General features: G+C 54.1%; 1 protein-coding gene across 1 annotated transcript; it reads right to left on the bottom strand.

Annotated features, from left to right (window-relative positions):
* Window positions 1-266: 266 nt before the first annotated feature.
* ZIC3 (Zic family member 3) lies at window positions 267-5291 on the bottom strand. Its single transcript, XM_029287379.1, has 4 exons — window positions 5077-5291; window positions 4130-4980; window positions 2515-2678; window positions 267-446 (listed from the first exon to the last, which is right to left on the bottom strand). Exons 1-4 carry the CDS (start codon window positions 5289-5291, stop codon window positions 267-269), a joined length of 1410 nt encoding a protein of 469 aa, XP_029143212.1.
* Window positions 5292-13362: the final 8071 nt, after the last annotated feature.

The raw sequence follows: 13362 nt of genomic DNA, 5'->3' as shown, positions 1-13362 counted from the left end.
AAAAACCCAGAAAGAAACACTCAATGCAGAAAGAAAACTGGCTAATCCTGAGAACAGCAGACGTGGTTAAGTTCAGCTTCCCTCCGGCTCTTGGACGAGACGGGGATGCTGCCCCCTGACACCCCCACTTTCCTCCTTCCTTTTGGCAATTTTTGTCCGGTAAAATCCAACAGCAGCAGCAGCAGGCCAGGCGGGAGGGCTGGCTGTCCTTTGATGTCACTGGGAATCAAAGTGAGGAGGGGGGGCAGGCCACGGGTTCCCCCTCCTCAGACATACCATTCATTGAAGTTGGGGGGCAGACCAGGGTTCGGGTTGGCCGTCTGAACAGTGGAAGGGGCAGCTTTCCCGGAGTCCTTACTGGGGGCAGCAGCCAGGGTGGGGGGCGTGGAGGATTCGTAGCCCGAACTGGCTGCGGGCGAGGATTCGGAGCTCTGCGTTTCGTGGACCTGAAAAGGACACAGAGAGAGAGGGGGGGGGAGAGGATCACCACAGGATCAGAACTGGTTATTTATTTGGCAGTCCAAACCAGATAAAAACAGAACCAATAATTATAAAGAGAAGTAGCTTAAAAGGAGCAGTCCAAGAACACAATCACATATGCCTCCCCATTTGGGACACAGAAAGAGGGGAGGGGGGAGAGAGAGAAGGAGACAAACTTAAAGCAAACCCCCAGCTCAGTAGATTTTTTTAAAAAACAAACCAGAGAAAAGACCCTCGCCCAAGAATAAATCTAGAATAAAGGATCTTGGAGGATAAATGTTGTGTTTGTGTTTGTATTTGTGTATATGTGTGTGTGAGAGAGAGAGAAAGAGAGACAGAGAGTGTGTGTAGGGGGTAAATGTAAAGCAAGCTCCAATTCAAAAGATTTTTGTCCCGAATGGGAGAAAGTAAAAAAAGACCCCCCAGCCCAAATTAAATCCAGAATGAACCAGAACAGTAAGGGATTCATTCTGGAGGACAAATTTTCAGCCTGCCCTGCCAAGAGCCCTCCAGCCAATCTGCATGGTGACAATTAGGAGGCTGATGGCCCTTGACTGATACTCCAGAGTAAGGCAAAGGACCTTGGAAGGGATTTATATTTTAGAAGCTTCCAGGGGGGGGGAGGGAGGGAGAGGGTGCAGGAGAAAATGCATCTTGTTTCACTACCAACTCTTGCTTCTGGGTTCTTAAGAAAGTCTTCTAATCGGAAGTGTAGGTTTAAAAAAAAAAAAAAGAAAAGAAGTTATGCCTACATGAGATGGATAAACCAGGGAGCAGTCAGGATTAAGAAGGTGAAATATTTGGCAGCAAAAGGCAAACTGAAAGAGCAACTCCAAGCAAACAGCCCCTGTTGGGGAAGAAAGTTCCAGAATCAAGCCAGACCAAAAGAGAAGACTGCCATGATTTTAAAAATAAAACAGGTAGGCTAAAAGTTTGCATAAAGTTCTTTTTATGTCCCCCTTTTCTCACCGGAATGCTTATTCCAAAGGCCAAAGTACAGGCAGTTCAAAGCTACAACGGCGGTGAAAAAAAGGGACTTATGACCGTTTTTCTCACAACTGTTGCCGCATCCCCGTGGGTCACGTGATCAAAATTCAGACATTTGGCAGCTGTCTCATAGTTATTTATTTATTTATTTATTTATTATTTGGATTTATATCCCGCCCTTCTCCTCGTAGGACTCAGGGCGGCTGACAATCAATTAAAATACATAAATAACAAAACAGATTTAAAATTAATTAAAATAGATATTTAAATATTGTCCGATTTAAAATATAATTAAAACCCCTCTAAAAATTACCCTAGGCCAGTCCTGCAAGCTGGAATAACCAAGTCTTGAGGGCGCAGCGTCCCGGGGGTCACGTGATCCCCTTTTGCAACCTTCTGACAAGCAAAGTCAATGGGGAAGCCAGATTCACTTAAACCGTGTTACTAACTTAAGCAAGGAAAGTCGTAAAATGGGGCAAAATCCACTTAACAAATAACTTACTTAGCAACAGAAATTTTGGGCTCAGGTCCTGATTCGAGGACTGCTGTACACAGAACAACAAGGATGTGTGCAGGCATTCTGCGTTCTGGTGAAGGGGGGGGGTATTGTATAAATAACTAACAGGCGAAACTAAATGCACACAGAAGACTGTAATATGTAGAAATAAACAACTGTTTGGGCACGGAGACATAGTGGTATCATAATACATTAACTATTTTGCACTCTTGGTATGAATTATTGGTATTGCTACACTATGCAGTTGTACAGTGTAACTGTACACACAAACACACATGCAATCTACTTTCCTACATAAATAGATTTCTTTTTAGGAGGAATGAGAAAGAGAGAGCATTTGTGTGCAATTATACACCCACAAACACATTTATTTATGCAAGATCAAGCTGGATAGCTTTCACAATTCGGCAAGATTGGTTTGGTTTTTTTTAAATTCTTTTTAAATTTTTTTAAATTTTTTAAATTAAATCAAAAACGGAAGCAGCAATATATAAATACGGACCCCCAACCCTGACGATGGAAAAGGTTACCTTCATATGCTTCCTTAAGGAACTGGGGTGGGTGTAGGACTTGTCACAAACTTTGCAGACGTAGGGCTTGTCAGAGGTGTGTACGTGCATGTGTTTCTTTCTGTCGCTGCTGTTCGCAAAACGCCGATCACAGCCTTCAAATTCGCACTTGAAGGGCTTTTCTCCTACAGATGGGCAGGAATACAGATTGAAAAGATCAGCGGGGGGGGGGGGCAACTTGGGATTTTCACACTTTGCTCCTTGCCTGGTTCTTCCTCTCTCTCTCAAACTTCAGTTCCTGAATAATTTTTGCCTTCTATTTTTTTTTTCCATTCTGCTTTTTCCCCCGGGTAATATGCTTGAGGGAGGGAGGGAGGAAAAAAGAGAGAAGAGAGGGAAGGAAGGAAGGAGGGAAGGAAGGAGGGAGGGAAGGAGGGAGGATCAAACCGGGGTTGTTGACAATTAAATGGCCATTGTGCCTTTAATCCTGTGTTTATCACATGCAACCAGCCACTCTTAGAAAAGATTCAGAAACTGATTTGGGAGCGATTTATGAACTGGGCGACTCAGAGGAGGATCCCAGAATGCTAGAAAATAAACAGTATTGGCTGCTTCCAATTTAATTTTCGTTTTTTTAGAAGAACGAAACTCTTTCTCCCAAACAACAAACAAACCCGGGGGGGGGGGTTGCAGGGAAAGAGGAGAGAGAAAAAAAAAATACTCGGGACAAAAGGTATCACTGATTTAATTAGAGGTGCCAATCAAGTCGTTAAAAGAGAGAGCGGAAGTGAGGGAAAATTCGGTTTCATTTGCATCTCTATGGTTGGCTTCGCCGACTGTCTGAGCGAGGGGCTTTCACAAAAAGCAATCCACTCACCTCCAAGGAACGCCTCCTTCCCCCCCCCCGGACTCCTAGGACGCCCCCCCCCCAAAAATCAGGAGGGGGAGCCTGAGAGCCACGAGAGGGGAAAGAAAGCTAAGGAGGCCCAGAGGGAAGAAAGTCCCTGAAATTTCATTTCGGAAGAACGGAAGGAAACAAAAATACCCCGCCCCCCAAAAAACAAAACAACACACACACACACACACACATAAATAAATAAATAAATAAACCGAAAACAGGCTGGTTCTTTTGCCGAAATTGACAAGACCTCGGCAATCTGCAACCGGCCGTGAAACTGACCAGCCTGGACTTGCAAAAATGAAAATCAATCCGGATTTGATCCGGAGTGAAAAACAAGCCCAAACACATCCCCTGGTTTTTGTCTGCGGTTTCTTTCCGCCTCCGTTTCTTCTCCCCTCGACCCTCTCCCCCCCCTCCCCAGCCTAGGATTCGACACCCCCTCCCCGCCAAGCCCCCTCAAACCCCTTGGCGTCTTCCCCAGTTCTGTCTCTCTCTCTTTAAACCCCCCCCCGCCCCCAAAAGCCCCGTTTCCCATTTCCAGGCTGCGGTTCCCCCGAAATTCATCCCTTCCGCCAAACGAACCGGGGGGGGGGGTCCCTCTGGCCTTGTCGGCCGTCTGAACAAGAAAACCTAACCGGGATGGAGCGCAATTAGGTTTAACAGGTGGGGGGGAGCCTTAAGGGAGCCGGCCGGGGGGGTGGGGGTCGGGAGCGGGGTCCCCCTTCTCCCTCTTACCCGTGTGGGTCCTTTTGTGGATTTTGAGGTTCTCGGAGCGAGCGAAAATCTTCCCGCATCCCGGGAAGGGGCAGGGAAAGGGCTTCTCGCCCGTGTGGACGCGGATGTGGTTGACCAGCTTGTACTTGGCCTTGAAGGATTTGCCTTGGCGGCCGCACTCGTCCCACAGACACACGTGGCTGTTCTGCTCGGGGCCCCCGACGTGTTCCAACGTGAGGTGGGTGACCAGTTCGTGCATGGTGCTGAACTGCCGCTCGCAGCACTTCTTGGACCGAGCCCCCGACGGCGGGGAAGCCTCCTCCAGCCACTTGCAAGCCAGCTCCTGCTTCACCGGCTGCCGCATGTAGCGGAAGAAGGCGCCGGCTCCCGGGTGGGCGTGGGGGTGGGGGTGGGGAGGGTGGTGGTGGGCCGTCCCCACGTTCATGCCCCCCACGTTCACCGGGCCGTAGTTGGGGAAGGGCGGCGCGGCCCCGTAAGCGTCCGCTCGCGGGCTGGAGATGCCCCGGTACGAGTCCGGCCGGCCGAAGAAGTCTCCGCGCAGACCCAGGTGCAGCTGGCCGCCCTCACCGGGCCCCGACGGCGAAGGCAGGCCGGCCGCGTTCTGCTCGTGCAAGCCGGGGAAGAGCAGGTAGCCGCCCGCGCCGTCCGCGTGGAGTCCGCCGGGCGCGTTGCTGCCGAAGAGGCCGTGCGGCGCCGGGGAGCCGACGGGGACCCCGCTGGACCCTCCGCCGCCGCCGCCGCCGCCGCCGCTCGAGGGCGCCTCGGCCAGGGCGCAGCCCCCGCGGTTGCGGAAGAGAAAGTCCCGCGTGGAGTTGAAGGCGGCCACGTAAGGCGAAGGCACCTGGCCGGCGGCGGCGGCGTGCGGGTGAGGAGGCGGCGGCGGGTGAGGCGGCGGCGGCGGATGATGGTGGTGCGGGTGGTGGTGGTGGTGGTGTGGATGATGGTGGTGATGGTGGTGGTGCTGCGCGAAGCCCGAAGCTTGCGGCGTAAAGGCGGATCCCTGAGCCGAGGCCAGCTCGTGGGCGGCGGGGCTGAGCTTGAAGGAAGAGTCGGCGAAGGGCGCGGGGTTGAGCCCCAGGGTCACGTCGTGCGGGTGGGGCCGAGAGGCCGCGAAGCCCCCCAAGGTGGGGAACTGGGGCCCGCCGTCCAGCAGCATGGCCATCGCCCTCCTTCAGACGGCCGCGAGGGAGAGGACCAGGCGGTGGAGATCCACAGCTCTTCCTTCCGTGGACGCCGGAGGGACCCTCCACACCTCTCCTCTGCCTTCTCGGAGCCGCCGAGCACGCGGGGCCGCTCCGAGCCCCCCTCGGCGCCCTTCCCCTCCGCTGCCCTCCCTCCCCCCCGCCGCCGCCTGGAGATCAGCCCCGCACAATGGCCGGGCGGGCAGGAGGGCTGCCGCGGCGGCTCCGCCACAGCCACATTCACACGCGCGCCCGACCTCGCCGAACCGCGGGGGGAAGAAGGAGCAGCGGCGGCGGCAGAAGCCGAAGAAAAGAGAGCCGGGCGGCGGGAAACCCCACCCACCCGGCCCCGGAGGAGCAAGGACGGCGGTGCCCCCCGGCCGCGCGGGCCGGGAGGGGAAACAAGGGGGGGGCGCCCTGGCGCTGCCCCCGAGGAGGGGATCCCCGCCGCCTGCCTGGTCCGTAGGGCGCCCTCCGCTTCGGCCGAGCCCCGTCCTGGCACTGGCTGGGCTCGGGCGCTTCTCCCCGGCTACCCCAGAGGGAAGCAGCCGAGGGAGGGGGCGCAGAGGAGCCAAGAGCGGGAGGCGGGGGGGGGGGCGGGCGGAGGACAGGGAGACCCCACTCCGGGAGAGGGGGGGGCTGCGTCTGGGCCAGCCAATGGGGAGCCAGCCAGCCGTCTGTCACCTGACCTTCCAGCCGGGAGGCCCATTGGCCCGCCCGCCCGGACGGACAAGCTCTCCGTGTTGAAAATGGCAGCTGGCGGCGAGACCCTCGCCGTGATTGGACGGGGCTTGGCTCGGTGGGGCGCAGGTAAAGTGAAAGGCTGATGGCCCAGCCGGGTCTCCCCCCCCCCCTCCCCACGCAGCGTTGTGTTTACTGGAGATGTGACGGAGGGGGGAGGGGGAGAGGAAGGGGGAGGGGCGGTGCTCGCGCATCCTCCCCCTTCGCCCCCCCTCTAGTGGGGGGGGTCTTTGCAGGCGCTGAGCCAGTTCGAAGCCGGCCGACTTCCTCGCCTTGCCCTCCTCCGACCGCTCCGAGATCATTAAATTGCCGTCGCCTTGCGATCGTTTGTGACCCTGACTCCCTCCTCTTTTCGATTTTATTCGATTTTGCTCCTCGTGGGAGTTTTGCTCGGAGGAGCCGGGTTGCCCGCCTACCCCAGCGCAGCCCGTCAAGCCGACCCGATGTCGCCTGGGCGAAAAGGGGTCCCATGCCCCCCCCGACCGAAGGAAGATCGTCCTGGCCGGATCTGAAATGCCGGATCGTGGCCTTCGTTCCTCAAACCGCTTTGGGTTCCAGGGCTGGTGGGGGTGGGGGGGAGACCGGTTTCTCTTTGTGAAACTTCTGGGGGGAACGTGGGAAAAGTCCCACCGTGGACGCGCCTGGTGGCCGCGCGAAGCGAAGGGCGCTCCCCTAAGGCCGATGCGTGGATCTTACGCAGACACGCAGGGATCTAGGGAAAAGGAGACGGTTGTTTTCAAGCTCAAGAGCACCAAGGACCCCCCCCGCCCCCTTCATGTCGACAAATATTCTCCTTTAAAGGGAAATGTTGGAAATGAACCTGGTTTATCCTTTTCCCGACCCCCGGAGAGAGGAGACAGTTCTGATTTGGGGCTGGTCGGGCACGGGAGAGATCCAGAGCACTTCCTCGGGAACCGGTTCTCTGGCCCGGGCCGAGCGATAAATCCTGGCCGGAGAGAGCCCGAGGCTTCCCGCTCGCCTTCGGCAGCCGCTTTTGCATCGGCTTAAGAGGCGCTTCTGGAAAACCTTTGCAAGAAAAAAAAACCCGGGGGGGGGGGGTCGAAAAATTAAGGGAAAGCAAGGCTGGAAAGGAAAATCGGGATGGGGAGGGGGCAGATGGGGAGAAGGCCGGCGATTGTGGTGTGCTTGCTCTGCCCAGTTACGGAATGCCCCCCCCCCGCTTTGAAAAAGCTCCAAGGAAAATCCGCCGCTCTCCCCGGCAGGAAACGCGCGTTTGATCCGGCCAGAAAGAAGCGCTCGGGGTCTAAAATGTAGCCAGCGGACCCCTCTTCAGCCCCCCCCCACCACCACCACCACGCCTTTCCCTCGCCAGCCCTTCCCAGATTTCAGCCTCCTTTTTTTAGGGAACTGGTCAAAAGGGGAGGGGAGAGAAAAAGAGCGCAAAACCAGAGACACAAGAGGGAAAAAAAACACAAGCTTTAATCCCCCCCTTCCCCAAACTCACAGGGGCCCCCTCCTCGCAAGAACGGGAGTCCGCTCCTTTCCGGAAGCACCAGCGGTTGACTCGCTCGCCAACTTTCTTGCTAGCCCCCCCCCCGCTCCGTCCCTCCCCCACCCACGTCTCCTGCCTGGCCGGCAACGAGAAGGAAGCTTCGCGGGGGTGGGGGAGGGCAGGTGGAGGGAGGAAGAAGAGTAGCCTGAGGGGGGGGGTTTGTGCCTCCTCGGTGTGTCCAGACAACACAGAGACGCGCGCGTACATGCACACACATGCACACACAAAAACCCGGGGCAAAGGGGAAGCGGCCACGGGCGAGGGGGGCGTTCTTGCGTTTATGATGAAGACTCGCACAGTGCCCGGGTATAAAAAAAAATGGCGTGCGAAGGGGGTGGAGGATGGGGACGCCCCCAAGACCGCGAGAAAGCACCGGGGGGGGAGGAGGCGGAGGGGGCTTGGAACCGGCGCTTGGAAATGCGGAGGGAAGAGGAGACCCCCACCACCACCCCAGCGGGCAAGGGGGGCTTTCTTTCCCCCCGGCCTTTCCCAGGCTCTGCGCTCGCCAAGGAGCCCCCCCCCCCCGCTCTCGGCCTCTTCCTTCCCCGGTTTGTCCCGTTCTTCTCCCGCCCGGGTCTGCCTGGTCTAGGCCGGCTCGGCGCCTGTCCTTCCGAGGCCGGGCGAGAGGAAATTAACGACCTCCCGCGCGTGTTCTGCCCTTGTCTGGCTGACACGCGTACAAGAAAGAGGCGTCCTGCAATTAGATCAACAAGCGCGTCTGGGTTTCAGGGCGGCTTTCCGAGACGGGCGCTTCGAGCCGGCTGGGGCGGCTGACCTTTTGCAGGGGCGCCAGGCCTCCCCGCAACGCCACTCGTGCAACATACGCAGCCACAACCCCCCCCCCCCGCTCGCCCGTGGCCTTCGCCTTCGGAGTGGCCACGCGCAAACTTCCAGCATCCGGAGCAACTTTCCCGGGGACGGGAGCGTCTTTCTCCCCCACCTTCCTCTGCAGACTTTTTCTCTAAATGGGAGGGGGGAGTGCGTGGGCGCGTGGGTGGGCGACAAACCCGCAGGCCGAGTGGGAGGAGGAGGAGGAGCAGCCCCGGTTGCATTTTTTAAAAAAAACACCAAACACCCCCCCCCAAACACCCCTATAACCAAAATTAGATGGGGAGGGGTAGAGCCAGATCAGGCGCCCCCCCCCGGCTGAATTTAAAGAAAGAGCAACGTCTCCAATCCGCGTGGGAGGAGATCTGGGATGTCCCTCGCAGGCCGAATAGATTCCCCCCCCCCCGGCCTTTGTTGTGCGGAGGAGAAAGAGAAGCTGGGAAGGCGCGTTTGGGTTTGGGAAAGTTGGGCGTTTGTCCTAAACGTTGGGGAGAAAGAAAGAAAAACACACCCTTTTTTCGGGTCGGTTTTTCTTGTGGTTGTTTGGAAAACTGGAGGAGGGTAAGATGGAGCGCCGGCTTTGAATCCCCCTCCGATGGCGGCGACTCGGCGCTGCTTTGCGGCCTGGCCAGGGCGGGGAGAGGCGGAGGGCGGGGGGCGGAGAAGGCCAAGTTGACCCTACGGAGGTCTACGGGGAGATGAAGCCACATCAATTAAGCTGTAAATCTCTTCAGACCTTGCTCTCTCCGTCTCTTCTGCCCAGCCTCCCCCGGCGACCGGGGAAAGAGTGCCCCAAGACCCCCGGAATGGGCGAAGCTGGAATCCCTAACTCCAAAGAAGGGAGAGGTGGTGGTGGGGGGCAGGAAACGGGTGTGTAGGCCCGATTTTCACTCTTGAAAAGAGCTCTGACCTTCTGAAAAGTCTACGAGATCCATATAGATTTAAACAAAAAACAAACAAACAAAAAAAAGTTTGCCGGTTGGTTTTAAAAGGAATTCTTAAAGGGATTTTTATCAATAAAATTTTATCCATAAATTCGCCGCTCTTCCTCCCCTGCCGCCCTCATTCAACTTCCAGCGTTTGTTTCGTGCGTAAGAAGTTCCTGCTCCTTTTTAAAATATATATATATATACATACAGAATTGGGATAACAAACAGCGGCGTACGTACAAAATTCTTCCAAGCCGGCCTCCCCAGAGAGAGGAACCGAACTTCTCTTGGCTTGAAATCCACAGGGCAAAAGAAAAAAGAAAAAGAAAGAAAGAACAGAAAACCCGTGGATCCGAGCTGAATTGCACGCTGCGTGGATTTGAGTATTTATTTAGGGTAGAGACACAAACTCGTTAGTTCATCCGCATTTATTCCTCTTGTGAGGAAGGCTTGGGAGGGTAAGTCCGTACTTCACGCATTTCCGGCCAGAGCTGAAACCCTCCTTCCCTCTCTCTCTCTCTCTCTCCCTCTCTCTCTCAAGATCAAATAAAACCAAACTTCAAAAAGAAAAAAAACCCACAACACAAGGCTGCGGAGGGAAGTTGCTTGCCTTACGCTCTTGTCTACGGCAGAAGGCGGGCAGATACGCCGAGCCCGCGAGGGTCATCAAGCTTTCTTTTTGGACTAAGCTTGTCGGTGGTCAGCTACAGAGCAAACTGCATCCACCCGAGCCTTGAAATGACACCCTACGGAAAATAGAATTTACTTTTTCGCTTCCTTATTTTAATTCCGACAAACCCCGAATTTCTTGCTCATCGTTTCTCCGCCATCCGAAAGGCCTCTCTTTGGGGGAGGGGGTGGAAAAAAAGGACATTTTTAAAAAAATAAATAAAATTGCTTTCGCTTGGGAGAAAAGAAAAGAAAGCGAAGGGACGGAGGAAGAATCTCCGTACCTTCACGCGGACGCCCGTGCGCCTTGATTTAATTCTCCTGAATTGGGTTAGTGCAATAACGCGGATCCTCAATGGATCCCCGCTGTACGCTTGATCCTCCCTGGCCGGGGATCCCTTTAGAAACCAACCCTCCTCCCTTCCGATCAGTCCCGCGTCGAGATCTGCCACTAGACGCCTAGTTCTGGAGTGAAAGGGATTTTAAAAGCCTAAAAGAAAGCAAAGCCTCCGTGGGGGGGGGAGGAAATCACGCGCCCCCTTGCCTCCCTCCTCCCCACCCCCCGCATGGCTCCAATGTTTTTAAGGACTTCTCGGGTCCAAAAGACGGAGGTTCACAAGCTTCAGAGGGAAAGGGCTTCTTCACGCGTCCGGCCCGTGGCGAATTCAGTGCAAGTCACGAAGCGCGCGGGGCGAGTTTCCTCGCAGAGGTCGGGAAGAGCCGAAAATAACCACGTGTGCATTTGAACTTTCAGCGGGCCCGGCCCGGGGAAACGAGCCTGAAGTCCGACGAAGTAGGTAGGAGAAAAAGAAGCGAGGCGTCCTCGTCCTCCTCAGTGCTTTTGGACGACCACAGTGCACGGGAGAGGCAAAGAACGTGGGAATCGGTCGAAGCGAGCCGACGGGGCAGTCAGGCGCGATGCCCGAGCCAGCCTCAAAGAATTGATCCTGCGGATGGGAAAAAAACGGGTGTTGGGACGAAATTCCACGGGGCTAATTTTCCCTGGGGTTTGGGGGGTTGCCAAAGGGGGCCAATTAATCCATGAAATACGGTTTCATACGATATGAGGGGGGGGAATAGAAAAAGAGAAACGGATCCGGTTTCTCAGTCTCACTGCTCTTAAACCCGAACAGGTGGATACAGGTGTGGGTTGGCGTCACCTTGTCCCACACGGAGAAGGCACCCGAAGCGCGCATTCTTACGCCCAGCCGGCGTTTGCTTTGTCTCCAATCCAGGCCACTTCCTGTCCCAGTTCACCCAGTTATTCGCCCACGCCCGCCCCGTGTGGCCCAGTGTAACTGGTGGAGCCAGCCAGGCCTCCCTCACTCACTCTGCAGGGTTCAGACCTGGATCCAAACCAGGGCCCTCAAATTTCCCCCACCCCTCGGTCCGCCTGGCGTTATCATTTATCCAGCGGTTGTCGCCGTTAGGATCGCGGTTTATATACACCTGGTCGCTTTAACGCCGAAAGAAGCCGGCCTGGCTTTTTCAGATTAGCCAGTGCTATTCAAAAGCAGGAGGTCTGGGGAACCGGAGACCCCGTTAAGCTGATGCCTTTGAATGAAACGGGTTAGTTTGAAAAGGCGCTACTGACCTCTTGATTTTTTTTTGGCCCGGTTCTGCTCCAAAAGCCTCGCTGTTTTTTTTGTCCAGTGCAATCACCTTACCTAACCTTACGTGTTGACAAAGCTATCAAATTTATTCCTTAGCCTTGATACCCGAGACGGGCCTTCTTCCCCCTCCACTCTGTGTGTGTACACGTGTGCAACCAAAATGGAGAAGCGCGCACGGTTTCCTATCCTGGGGGGGGGGAGGGAAAGCAAGACAAAAAAATTGGGAGGGGGTGTGTCATTTATTCGTGCTTGTTAAATAAATCAACTGAGACGAACAGATCGGTACAGTTTGCAAACGTGGCAGATTAAAAAAAAGAAATTCTGAAATCCTGAAGAAAAACTAAAACTCGTTTCAAGCTTTATTGGGGCGGGGGGGGGACCCTGCTTTTTCCAGTTTGGGCGAGGGGGAGGGAAGTTTCAGCTGCACGTTCAGACATACCAGCGATTGGGAAAGACTTCAATGTTATAAGAAAAGCATGGCTTTTTTTATTATTTAAACGATTATTCTTTCTTACTCTTTCAGCTCTGATTTTTATTTATTTTATTTAGCCTATGGCATCTACAAAGGTCGTGCAATCACGAATATACCACATTGACAAAATCATATTAATCAATTGAACTAATTTGATCGCCCCGTAGTCAAGTTTGGATATAAATATATTCTTAAAGTACACACCTTTTTAATGATCATCATCATCATCATCATCGGCCTGAATTGTTAGCCACAATTCGAGTCAAATATTTGCGGGGGTGGGTGGGTTATGTCTGATCTCTACAATTGCCCTTGGGGGGGGGAGGTGGAATTGTAAGCACCCTGGCTCTCTACAAACAGCTCCTTGGAATATGGTGTTGTGAAGGGTCGAATTCCGCAATGAAATGTGTCATCAGTTAGGTGTTATTTTATCAAGGCGATGCAGACCCTCCTGGAAGACTGGAAGAGAGTGAGGGTCGCCTCTTTATTAGTCTTCTTTAGAGCAAGAACTGCTAAAAAAAAGGGAGGCTTTGCCTGGAAAGTGTTGGTTTGGGGAACTGACCACTTCCAGCCCTAAATGAGACCAGTTCTTCGTGGCTTTAATTATGGAGGATGGGGGGGGCGAAAGGGGGGCTTCCCCGCTGCCAGAATCTGTGGCAAACTTTCCCACATACCAAAGCAGATTAAAATCTGCCTTTCCTGCTACAGCCCTGCTGGAAAGCTCTCTCTCCCCCCTCTCTCCAATATTCAGCTTTTAAACAGTTGTAAAGTCCCCCCCCCTCCAACTTAAAACGAGACAAAACTCATTATGCCAAAGGAGATAAATCCAGAAAATAAGGTGTCTTCCATTCTATAGAGTAGAAGCCCCTTTTGGGAACCTACCAAAATGACAAATCTTTTTCCAAACGCACAGGCTACTGTGCGTTTGGAAAAAGATTTGTATATTACTACTACTACTACTACTACTACTACTACTACTACTACTACTACTACTACTACTACTACTACTACTACTACTACAATAACAACAATACTTTAGGTGTGAAGGCTGAAAGAAAAGTTGTAAAGGCGGTCCCTGTCTCAGAAGCCCCTCCAAGGCCTTCACCCTTGCAGGACTCAGCAACTTCCTGATCCTAAAGATGTCTTGTAAAAAAAAAAGGGGGGGTTAATTAAAATGAAAGAGGAGAGATGGTCGCCTAATTTCTAATTTTTTATTCCACTGGCACACGCTGAAAATTGTTCTCTCCTCCCTCCCCTCCGTCAAACATCCCTAACGTCTCCACAAAG

This window comes from Protobothrops mucrosquamatus, unplaced genomic scaffold (genome assembly GCF_001527695.2).
Source record: "Protobothrops mucrosquamatus isolate PMUCROS unplaced genomic scaffold, P.Mucros_1.0 scaffold4, whole genome shotgun sequence".
Lineage (NCBI taxonomy): Eukaryota > Metazoa > Chordata > Lepidosauria > Squamata > Viperidae > Protobothrops > Protobothrops mucrosquamatus.
The sequence above is the reverse complement of the archived record's forward strand: the minus strand, read 5'-3'. Positions and strand labels throughout refer to the sequence as shown.